A 13304-nucleotide genomic window follows, 5' to 3' on the forward strand; every position below is an offset into this window, starting at 1 on the left:
AGTGGGTAGCATGTTTAAAAAATTATAATAGAAAGATATAGGCTATTACCAGCTGCATACCAATTTTCTCTTTAAAGATGCTGTGTAATAAAAACCAACTATCAGTATGAACTGAAGCCATACTGCACATAGACTGAAAGGCAGAGACTGATGTCACTGCAGGGAATGTTATAAATATAGGCAAGCCCCTCTGAGTTCTTAATTTACTTATGGTTATTAGTATTTAATAACACAGGGTGGGATTTTTTCAAAAGGGCCCAAGTGAATTAGACACCTAACTCCTTTTGACTTTCAATCAATCTCACCCAGAGATTGGAAAATGCTAACATCCTGGTTTGTACCTGGGAAATCAGTATAAGGAACCAGTTTAGAAAACAGATTAATATGTATATCTAGTCTAGTGAAACACATGTTTCAGAATGAGTCATATTCACTTAAAACTGGATAGAAGAAGTCCTGCTGCCTCAACCAAGTCACCCATTTGACGAAACATCCAGCATACAACTGAATCCTCACATGGAGAAATTGCTATTGTATTTAAATCCTTTTTATTGGGATAAAAATTTAGAAAAAGCTACTAATAATGAGATTCTATAGTGCAGTTTTTCTAAGTCAAGAACACTAAATCTGCAGCACGCAGTTGTCTGGGATGGGAGGAGAGTAGGCAGCACAGTGAACTGGTTTTTCATTTCTAGAGATTCAAATCCAATTCTTAGAATCACAGCTAATGAAGAGTTTGCATTCTCAACAAAGACCCTTATGGACATTTGTGCATGTTACACAATCTGGTGTGAGTGGCAACACCTGCTAAAGAAAGGTCCAGGATTAGAATGGCTATGGATATAGCACGTAAGAATTCAACTGAATCAGCAGAGTGGTGAGTGGAAAGCTTACGCAGCACCTGTTCTCACTGTGCCTGGATTTAGAAAGCACTGTCAACCACACATTGTGATGTATACTAAATTCACCCACCAAAATTTCCTAAGAACCAGTCAGTATTGCTACTGCAAAGGAGATTCATATCAGGAACAAAACAGTAGTGATGGGAATCTAAAGGGCAATTACATTAAATATTATATATCATCAAAACAAGGCTGGAAGGGACCTCAGGAGGTCATCTAGTCCAGTCTCCCATGCTGAGATAGGATTAAATACACTTAGACTACCCTGATGGATGTTTGTGTCTATTTATCATCCCTGACAGATTATACATGTCTCCTGAGACAACGGGATGAATTTATTCTATAAAAAAACCAAAAAATAAAAACAAATTAAACAAGTTTTTTCTTATGCTGATCATAATTAGATGTGAGTACATCCTTCCTTTAGTTGGACACAGTCTCAGTTCATCACTTCCATGTACCATATATTTATTAGTCAACACAACATGCAGCCATTGTTATTTCTCGTGTTAACATGCTCTGTATTGAAGAGTCACATGAGATTATCATGAAGCAATAGCCAAGTTCTTTGATTTCTGGCCTCTCTCAGGGCTGGGTTTTGTTTCTTGGCCCAGTTTTAACATACGCATTTTAGTATCTCTGTTGTAGTTATTAGCTCACACCAAACCCACTTGGCTACAATAAACTTCCATGCCAAAGAAAGTACATTTACTAAATGGAGATGTAAGTGCTACATGTGGCACGGTTTCTAAACCTATTAGGTAAAAGCATTAAAAACTGATGTCAATTAAATTAAAGACTATTCTAGAGAATTATAAGATACTTAGGACTGAAGTGTCCCTTAAAGTATGCCAGTGAGGAGGGGATTAAGAGACAGGATAATCTGCCATGATGGCCCCATAATTATCAGAGGCAGGGCAACCAAGCCAAAGTAGAATTGTCCTTCTTCTCTCTGAGTCCAGGGCAGCCATTCTACATAAACAATGGTTGTGTGTGCCCACACTACTTTTTTTCCTGAAAAATGCCTTAATGTTGCTAACACTGGATCTTCTGCACTAATGGTAGCAATTGTAGGAAAGGAAGTGTAGACAGGGCTCTGGACAGCCACCAGCATTTTAACCAATGTAGTCATATTCTGCTCAGAAGAAGTCTGTATGGCATGGTGGTAAAAAAAGATTCTGGTGCCTTGTCTAGATTAGTGGTACCACTATTGAGGTGGAAGAAATGTTGGGACATTCCTCAGCCTAAAAGCCTATTATAGATGAGACCCTGGGTTTACTGGGTGGGGATGTAGCGAGCCAAAGGAGGACAAAAAACTTTGTTCCTCTGGTAAACCCATTTCTGACAGCCATTTTAGAGGGAGTCATTGCTCCTCATTAGATACCATAGCGTTGGGTAGTATATTAAAACCTAAGCTAGTTCTAACTCCCACTCTGAACATTCTAACCCCTTAACGGTTAGGGGAATGCAAACACAGGCAGGGAGGCAATCAGCGGTCCATACTGGCTCCTCAGCTGGCCGTGATGGTGAGGGCAGGTGAGAAGCAACAAGGAGGGGCAAGCCCTCTGCATGGGTTGATAACAGAATTTTCCATTGATCCTCAATGGGGCCTAGTGTCTACTTATGGATTCTTCAGACTTCTAACATGAATGAGGCTAGAGAGAGACAGGGAGACAGAGAGTTTAGGATTTCTCTGAGTAAGATATTGACTCTGGTTTCACCCATTGTGTTGCTGGAGTAATTGTTTACTGGAACCTGAGACTCCTTGCTTCCTTGAGAATTCTACATATTGGTGATGAGAGACCAGTTGGTAAAAATATTTGAGAAAGAGAGAAAGCCCCAATAAATATATCACACTGAAACCTTAGACACTCTGCTTCCTCAAGAACTCAGAATCCATGCCGTTCACAGATTATTCCCAATGTGCTCTTTGCAAAGCCACAATACCACCCCACAGATGAGACAATAGCTAAGAAACACCAGAGAGGAAGCCACATGAACTTTCCCTAGTAAGTTTACTTTTCCTGTAATCTTGTTGCAGCAGGCGATGCTTTAGCCCTAGATTTATATGAGGATTTTTATCCCCCTGCGTTAGAGAGAGAGCTTCCCTTAAAGTTTACAATGATTTGTATGTCTTAGCTGACACTGGGAATATCTTTTCTGCTGTGCTAGACATGCTTATTTGAATCAGCTGCATTGGATATTTTGGATCCTAAAATATTATTAGCTAAGGGCTTACTTTGCTTCAATGAGTATATGTAACTCCTATTTGCATACATGAGAACTATCCACAAACATCTATGATAGAATACACACACCCTATAGATTTTAGACAAAGCCTTTGAGGATTAATTTACTTCACAGTTTCAACAACAGTAAAAGTTATAATGGTGAATATTCAACAATTCTGTCCCTTTACTTTCTGGAACCTCAAAGTTTCACACTAGGCACATTTGAAAAAAAGAAATCTACATGTATTATCATTAGACAATATATTTTATCAACAGGGACTTAATATTTATTTGGTAGTATCACAGACAGTGTTATAAAAACATCATGGGCCAGATTCGTCCATCATTTATACAAATGCAACTCCTATTTATGCCAATGGGAATATACACAAATGTAACTGATAGCAAAATATGTGCCCCTTATTCTGTTCTGTTTAGTCTAACATTATCCTATCCTTCCTTCACTTGTCTTCTGCACAAGACCTGCCACTGTCCTTTAGGATAATCTCATTTAAAGCCTCAAGAGAAAGTAGATTAAACTGAGAGAAATCACAATGACTACATGCAGTAAAAGAAATTTAGGGCTGAACTCTTCCCCTGCACCAGTCCGAAGCTCGAGCATAGCAAAGATGGGTGTGCTGACAGTGAGCTGATCATGGCTTCCTGATTCTGCTCTGTTCATCCTTGGCAGACAAATCCACAGAGGGGCTGCTTTAATCTACATGTAATATCTGTAAAGGCATAGTGGAGTCTTGCTTCATTGTGCCTCCCCTATCTGTTTCCCCCTCATGATAGGCAGTGCAGCCCTGATGGAGAAGGAGGCAGTGGTGGTGACTGATCATGGAGCAGAGCTAGCTGCCTCCACCAGCTTTACTGGAGCCATAGATTCCCCTGCACAGAGGAATTCTCCAGGGGGAATCTTCAGCTGGCTGGAATAATGCAGCACAAAGTGAATTCTGCAGACCTGAGAATCCATCCCTCAAAGTTCCTGGAACTCAGTTAGTTTCAGGGCTATCTCATTTCTTATTTTCTGCATTACAAAATACTGTTGTTTTTCTTAACCTTCAACAGATATCTGGTCCTCACACCTCCTCCTATGCTCCAAAACTATGACATGTGGGGACTCTTTACTGGAACATATTGACATATCTGGAATTTTTCCAGAGTCAAATTTATATTAAAGATTCTAAAATGTAGCTTTTTCTTCTCTTTGAAGGATTAATGAACATATTTCTTTATTTTTTTAACTCTCATACACAAAACCTCCTACACTAAATGAAAAATGACATTTATACCTGAATAAACTAGTGGTAATATGATGTCATTCTTCAAGTCACCCTGCTGAAATGTGCAAGATGTTGCCTAATTGCAATTGAAGAGCATATGTGATTTGCATAGCAATATTCTGCTTCCTTAATGAGTAAATTCATTGTGTAATCTAGTATCAATGCTGGGGTTGTAATGACATTTACATGAACAGACACACTGAAAAATTATTTGCATACATTATATAAGAAGATTTAAAACCTTGGTTTACAGAATAACATTTACTGATTAATAGATTAGACAAAAACATGTGTAAATGAGTGTAAATTGATAGTTTACATACACTTTGTAAACTTCCATTTTGCTGTAAGTGTGTGCAGCTCAACACAGCTTTTTGAACATGACTTTGGTGATATACATTAGCGTCACAGATTCTCTGCTGATTCATTCACCTCTGTCAGAATGCTGCACCTTCTCCCATGAGATCTACTGAATAGAAATAGCTAGCACTCTACAATCCTGACTACCTGTTACATCTCAGGTTTTCCTAATGGGAATTCATAGAGAACCTCTAGGAAGTATGTAGACAGGAATCACAGAAGGGGAAGATTTTAGTGTATTATCATATAGCACAATGGAAAGTACAAGTAGGAGTCCAAGGTTACTTCTGAAGACCCTATCTATGATTGTATCTAAGTCAAAGAAAGCCCATACATAATCTTTTAGCATTTGGACATGACAGAGAATGTTTTCGTGGTCCTGAACGCCAGGGGCGGCTCTAGGCATTTTGTCGCCCCAAGCACAGCAGACAGGCTGCCTTCAGCGGCTTGCTTGTGGAGGGTCCGCTGGTCCCGTGGCTTTGGCGGACCTCCCACAGACGTTCCTGCAGGAGGTCTGCTGAAGCCGTGGGACCAGCCAACCTTCCGCAGGCATGCTGCCGAAGGCAGCCTGCCTGCCGCCCCAAGCACGCTCTTGGCATGCTGGTGCTTGGAGCCGCCCCTATTGACTGCTTATAAATTGGGGCTAAGTCCTTTTACTTATCTGATAGGCCACTAACACACATCTTGGTCTACGTTTACCAACTACTACCCATTTGAACAGAATCTGTGCACCAAACCCAAACTAATTTAAAAAATAAAAAAACACTAATCCAATAAGATCCACAAAATGCTTTGACGTCCTTCCATGGAAAGGGGCTGAATTTTTGCCTTTTCCACTGGCAAAGAATTTATCTGTGTCCTCCAGTATCAAATGCATATCTGTCTTACCTACTCTTCCTTCAGTTTATTTTAATACAGCACTGCAATACAATCCAAGTCCTCAACATCGTTTCTCTGAGTAGACAAAAAGTCTCAACACTAATAAAATGCCAGTATAATTTGGGTATATTACGATATGAGTTCCACTGAATTCTGGCTTCTTTGTGTTCTTAACAACTTGTGACACTGTTTCAGATGGTAAACATGATAAATATGACAAGAACTATGCTTGCTGCAGAAGATAATGGATCTGTAGTTTTCTTTGTTGGTAACAGCCTTGATGTCAACAGGGAAATATTCTCACCTTGGTACCAATTAGCATTGTTTTTCTCAGGGTCCCTATAACAGCCATATAAACTTTATTCTGACCTTTTTCTTCAGTTCATCTCTATGTGCTTCTGATTAAAAAGGACCCTCAAAGACAGATATATACTTATTTCACCATGGCCCTATGACATATGTTCCAGATGAGTCACTCCATAGCCTGGATTCTGATAGTAGGCTTCATTGTTTAAAAAATCTATTCTGAGAGATTCTGTTTATTATAAGATTTGTGAACTAAAAAGATAGGCTAAGCGACAGGCTTCTAGGGAAGTGCTTTGTGAGGTGGTAGCAAAGAAGATATTACCAGCACTATCTTAAGTCTCACTTTAAGTCCTTTTTTTTTTTTGTTAACACATACCCTTGCAAGGTACTATTGTCCACAACACTAGTCAGCCCATCAGTACAGTATTACTAAAATGAAAGACACAAACTTAATTGGAGGTGCCAAAATATCTATAAGAGGAAAACAAAATCATCATAGTACTGATATAGTTGTACAAACAACATGGCCACTCCATATCTCATGTATATGTTTCTCCCACCTCCCAAGAAAGGTATTGTTAAGTATGAAGTAGGCTCAGGAAAAGAGACATCCAATTAGCTGGTAATGCTTCTGTGTGCACGGGAATCTATAACCTACCTCCAGGGGTCACAATTAAAATTTGTACAAAAGTCTTTGCAGGTAATTAACCTTACCTGCAATATTCTCTCTATATTAAACTTAGGGAAGACTGAGATAAAATTATCTATTTGCAGTAGCAAAGATATTATTGGCAGCCACTCCATTTATCTACTAACCATCCAGGCTGATTAAATGTAGTTGCCTTTGCTATAGTACTGATGCACAGTAATGGAGATTTCAGTCCCTGAGGGTAACAGCTTTTAGGCAGCTTTACTGGTATCTATATATGCATTTCTAATGCCCTCATCACTGTGGTATATCTATTGCTAGGCACAGACCAAGACTGCTTTAATATTTTCCCTGAAAATCTTGTCAGTACACATCAGTTTTTCCACAAAGTCTGCTTATTCTAAAATTAGATTCGCAGAGAAAACAGTGTAACTTCAGGAGAGACTGGAATATTGCTCGCTTACTAAAAATCACACTAATTTGAGTGGTTAAAAGTGAAAAGAAAAAAGTCAACCCCATTTAAAATAAAGTTAAAACAGCAAGGAAGCATGCAGCTGTTAATAGAGACGAGATAAAGAAACCTCTGAAGAAAGCAGAGAAAAGCAACACACTGAGAAATAAGCAATGTGGGCCATGAATGTTTTGAGTCACTGGCTCAAAGAGGAAGACATAAAAGCAGACTTTATAGACATCTCAAATAAAGATGAGAAAGCTATAACAAATATTTAAAGGATTGCTTTCTCTTGAGAAGGGACAGGCTTACCACATAAAATGCTTTCAAAGTAATAGAAGTTGGTGGTGTGCTCATTCTTCCTTAAGCATTCAAATAAGACAAACACACTCTAAGCAGAGTGGCTGGGGAGGATTGGGCCTAGTCTACTCACAATTTTTATATCAATATAACTATGTCAATCAGAAATGTGCTTTTTTGCTTTTTTAAATAGCCTTACCGATGCAGTTCCCAGGGAGCACGCTATTATACAGGAATAAAAGAACTTTCTACCCCTTCCCATATGGGAATAAGCTTTACCAGATAAGCATTTTTCTACCCATCTAACCTCATTCACACTAGAGAGTTGTACCATCTCTAACTAAGGGTATGGCTACACTTGAAATTTCAAAGCGCTGCCATGTGGTCGGAGCGCCAGCGCTGGGAAAGACCTCTCCTAGCGCTGCAAGTACTCCACATCCTCTATAGGTGTAACTTGCAGCGCTGGGAGCCACACTCCTAGCGCTGCGGCACTGTTTACACTGATGCTTTACAGCGCTGTATCTTGCAGGGCTCAGGGGTGTGTTTTTTCACACCTCTGAGTGCGAAAGTTGCAGCGCTGTAAAGTGCCAGTGTAGCCAAGGCCTATATCTGTATCGTTAAAGCAGTATCATTTGTGCGGCTAGACAGGACCTTAGTCCCATTTTTCATTTGAATGGAAGCACTTTGACGTCTCTGTCTCCCACTTCAAAATGCGCTCAAAGGTGAGAAGGTATATGCTGTAACCAAGGCCCTCCATTTTCAGTTTTTATTTTATTTTATTTTTCCCAGGAATTTATGAGTGTTTATTACCACCACAATAAAAACGGGAAAATCAGAATAAAAAACTATTAATAATTTTTCTGGGTAAACATTGGGGATTATTTTGGTGGCTGGAATGACAGGGGAAATAAAGTATTCAGTAGATTATTGCTTTGAATTCCATTCATCAATGTGGTTTGCTGCAGAACTAAAGTGGAACTCAAAGCACAGTGCCACCTCTAAGTTTAAGAAAACAATATATCTCTAATCCCCAAATAAAACTTTTCGTTTAAATAAAGAGTTTACTGTTGTAAACTTAGAACTATTAGCCTAGAAATATTTACGTTTAATAATTGGGCCATACCATTTACAGCAGGTACAGTGGACTTCATCCTTTTCTCTTGTTTTGTTAAAACTTTCGAATACTTCCTTGTGTTCAGAACATATTCTGACATAGATTTTCATCTTCTTCCCATTTATTTTGGCAAATCTTTAAACCATTATCTGCTAGCAGCTTGAAATGTGTATGCGATGGGCACAAGATTCATCAATACATTCAGATGCGCACGCATTCAGAGCTAGTGTGCGTGCTGCTTGTCTGTTGTGTGTATCTTCTAGACTAGTACAAAGCCTTACTTCAGCAGGTAGCTTTGCATATACACACACAGATTAATGTATTATCATAATACATATATCATGTAATGTATTGTATTTTCCTAATAAAACAAGTTATTCTTTATATATGTGAATGATACAAATGAAAGGTGAAAATCAGAAAAAAATGAATAATGCTTTTTGTGAAACCCGGGAATTTTTCAGTAAAAATCTGTTTAAACTGAAAACGAAGGGGCTTAGCTATAACCACTTCCTTTATCATGAGTTAACTTCTTCTTAAACCCTTCAGAACTCTTAGGGCACGTCTACATGAAACACTCAGGAAACTTAAGGTGAATCAACTAAAGGTGTGAAGTTAATTAGCATAAATTTGAGCATGTTAATTCCTGTGCAGCTGTTCTCATTCAGGACTGAAGTAACTTTAGTTTGCTGTAACTTACTCCTTAGGCTACGTCTACATTGGCAATTGAATGACAAAACTTTTGTCTTTCAGAAGAGTTTAAAAAAAAACAAAACCCAAAACCTGAAAGACAAAAGTTTTGCCATGACAAGTGCTGGTGTAAACAGCGTGTTGCTGGCAGGAGTGCTCTCCTGCTGAAAAAGCAAATGATGCTCGCTGGAGGAAGAGTAGACAAACAGCGGCTACACTGTGCGCCTTTTAGCGGCATGGCTGTAGCGACACAGCCATGTCACTAAAAGCATTGTAGTGTAGACATAGCCATGGTTTAATTTCTGCACACTGAACTTCACACCTTTAGTTAATTCATCTTAAAGTTCTCTCTAGACATAGCCTGAGGGTTAGTCTACAGAAGAGTTTTTGGTCATACTGTAATTTGAGCTAATTGATTGCCAATTAGCACAAATTAACTGTAAATGTTAGTGTAGATATTCAGAAAAAAACTTGTGAATTATAATAGGCTTTCCATAAATGTTTGTTCCTCATTGTGGTTCACACTGTCATAAGTCTTGGTGAACCACAAGCAGAAACACACATTGTAGAGGGTCTACAGTAGAATTTACAACCATGCTAGTTACCTTGAGTTAATTAGCAATTGCCACAGAATTCCTGTGTGACCCTGGTCAAGTAATTGAGCCTCTCTGTGCCTCAGTTACCCATCTGTAAAATGAGGATAATAGCACTGCCCACCTCACAGAGCAGTTGTAAGGAAAAATACATTAAAGACTGAGAGACACTCAGATACTACGGTGATGGGGGCAGAAAAGTAGTGCAAAATAGACAAAATTAGATCAAGTTACAGGACAAACACGCTAGTGTAGATATACCCTTATATTAGTACCACCAGCTCCAATGACTGTCATTATTTAATGTGTCAATTTGTTTCAGCACCAAACTTTTGCCTTTGTCTTGCTACCCATAGGCCTTATCTGCCCAGACCGTCACAAGTTGTAATAATGTCTTGTTTGTATTCCAGTAGAGCCTAGGGGCCTCAGACAACTGTCAGGGCCTTGATGTGCTAGGCACTACACAGAAAGAAGTATACAGACAGTCCTTGTCTCAGACAGCTTATTATCTAAGTTTATGCAGTGCTGTTGTAGCCATGTCAGTCCCGGGAGATTAGAGAGACAAGGTGGGTAAGGTAATATCTTTTATTGGACCAACTTCTCTTGGTGAGAGTATGTTTCCTAGACCTGAAGAAGAGGTCTGTGTGAGCTTGAAAGCTTGTGCCGCTCCCGAACACAACTTAGTCCAATAAAAGCTATAACCTCACCCACCTTCTCTCTTTACATTTCTAATAGGATTCAACAAGTGGACAAAAACAGACCAATGGGGAGGATGAGATAACAGCAGAATGAACTTGGTGCACATCATCAGTAGTCTCAGCTTAAAAAATTTTTCTAGAGCATACTGCTTGCCTACAACCTGCTACCCAACAGTTAATCCTGAACCTGCGATACCAAGTAGTCATTGCCCTAATGCTGAACTTACTCTAAATGAGAAATTTTTTGGAGCTCTAAGACTAGGATTCCTGAGGGGATGCCTTTCTGCTATTTAGTGATCTCTTACTCACTCCATTTAAATATCTTCTACCTCTAAGAGGTGTAAAGGGTGTAGATCTTTTCTTGTTGTCTCTGTTTCCAGTTAGTCCCCATAAATCCAAGACATTCTTTTAGAAATCAATGATCCTAATACTTTTCCAGGCAATTGTATCAATTTACCGAGCTAACAGTTGGGGGATCCACCACTCTCCTAATCATGCAACACTAGTATTTAAAGCAGAGGCTGTGACTTGTTTCCCTGGGTGAATTCAAATATCCTTGATATGGATAGAATCAGCTCAAATCCCATACTCTGTTGAAGTAGCAATAATTTTATTTATAAAGCACCCTTTTGCTTTCCGAGCTGCTCAGGCAGAACAATAATAATTAAGACACCATAAAATACACACTATCAAGAGCCAAACAAACCAGATTCACTAGTGAAGGTGGAAGATGAAGAGCTGGATCCTCTCTGAGACACCACAAAGCTCCATCAAGTCATCCTATTGCACAACAAAAGTGAATACAGCTCTGTTGAACACAGGAAGCCTACTGATTTATTATTTAGCCTATGAATCCATGTCTCACTGCAACCCTCTACTGACAGGTCAACTGCCAGATCATTTAGCAGCTTCTTGACCTTTTGGAGATGGCCATCATTGCAGTATCTCATTTCAAGATTCAACCTAAAATGAATAATTACTCTGGATCCTCTGCTGTGTATGATTTTTGTTAAATTAAAAAAAACATAATATTCATTATTGTACATGTTACAGGGACAAAAGGTGGTCAAGGACAGAGTTTAAAATTAATATATGGATGAAATAGCTCTTGTCTCTGATCTAATGACCTTTTAGTTTTCATAATATGTGAAAGAGCCAAACAGCTTCTCATTTTAAGATGAGGAAACTCCTGAATCCCTGGAAAACTTTTACTACATTTCTAGAAATTACCTGATGGCCATATTGTGGGCTGCTGTTCCCAAAGCTCTTCTACCCAGAATACACAGGGCAAAGGAGAGAGTTACTAAAGGAGAATCCTCATCACTATCCAGATGCTGCAAAGGTTTAAGGACAGTGTATTAGTTCTACATGCAACCTTATAAAAAAGTGTTATGACAATCCTATAACTAAAATAGATCAATGCATGACTAAATTCATAAGACTTATGGTGTCATGTAACTATAACCAAACAAAGCACTCTGCTGTGCAATTAATCAGAATAGGAAGGATGACCATCATGACCGAGGGTCTGCTGCTAAACAAATGAAAGCTCATTTAGTGTAACAGCTGGAAACAAGAAGTTTTAATATGAGTTGGATCCCAGGGTTGGTGCTTTAGTGATCAGAGTCTTGGAAAGAGGTTGATGAGCATCATTGAGGAGGAAATACATCTGTTTCCACATGGGAAGCAGGATGTGTCTGAAATCCATACCCTGTGTTCAGATCTTAGAAGCACAATCTGACTCTGAGAAGATCTGCAGGATTGGGCCTTTAGTGACTGACATCATCAGTTATATCAATGATGACAATGCCATCACATTTTGACAAGTGGTCAAACCATTTCCTTTGCATTCACCACCTCAGCAGACCCTTTTCTACAACTCTTCCAAAAAGCTTGATGTCAAACACAAGGGAAATTACATAATGGGAGTTTAAAGTTTTGTTCTGTTTCAGTCCATACATTGATGAATTCTTCTTGTTGCCCTTACCCTGTTCCTGAAACTGAGGCAAACATTTTGCAACTCTCTCTATAAAGTACAAAAATGTTCAGAGCTGTACAGTGCAGCTCTGTTTTATACAGCATCTTCCACACAAACTGTTTCACAACACGTTTCACAGTATTAAAAATAGAAGAGAGATGCAAATTGCACAGAAGAATTGTGTAGAGACATTAGGTAGGGTTTCCAAGGCCACCAAGAGGATTTGGATGCCCAGGTCCCATGAACTTTAACGGAAACTGCATTACAAATCCATAAGTTTTGAAAATCTCAACAACTGTATGAAAAAATAATTAAAGCACTTAACAATAAGGGTGGGAGAAACGAGTTAAGATGGAGATCAGAAATATTCCAAAATTTAAATATTTAAAGAGAGGTGGAGTACTGATGAAGCAGAGAAGTCCAGGAAAGTTGTTCCAGATGTCAAGAACTAGAGGAGAATGTCCTTGCACTACAAAAGGGAGAGGAGGCAGGGTCAAAAGATCCAGCCCTGTGAAGGACTGAGCATCTCTTTTGGAGGTGATGAATCTCCCTTCAACTCAAGAGCTCAGCACCTCCCAACAGATGCTCAGCACTTGAGAGTGTAGGCGCTAAATGAGTGGAGAAAGCAGACAGAAGAGTAGAGAAAGAAATAAGTTCTGTGAGAGAGAGTACAGAAAGTCCAGGTACAGATTTAAAAATAATAGTCAAGGTGAAAGCAGAAGCAGCTGAAGTCACAGGGGAGAAATTCAATGGAACTGGAATCAAAGTAGTATCTAGATGGGAAATGGTGTGGAAGCAGCGATAGAAAGGTTTACAGATATGACAGACTGGAGAAGGAATATTAAGAATCAAGGAATTTGCCAAGCT

The 13304-nt window shown here is 39.1% G+C and overlaps 1 protein-coding gene across 1 annotated transcript in view; it reads right to left on the minus strand.

Annotated features, from left to right (window-relative positions):
* Positions 1-13304, minus strand: part of PCNX2 (pecanex 2) — a 248327-nt gene that overhangs the window by 16634 nt on the left and 218389 nt on the right. Inside the window, 1 exon segment of the mRNA XM_030556904.1 lies at positions 11690-11793. Coding sequence (XP_030412764.1) covers positions 11690-11793 — 104 coding nt within the window.

The sequence above is a fragment of the Gopherus evgoodei genome, chromosome 3, assembly GCF_007399415.2.
Source record: "Gopherus evgoodei ecotype Sinaloan lineage chromosome 3, rGopEvg1_v1.p, whole genome shotgun sequence".
Lineage (NCBI taxonomy): Eukaryota > Metazoa > Chordata > Testudines > Testudinidae > Gopherus > Gopherus evgoodei.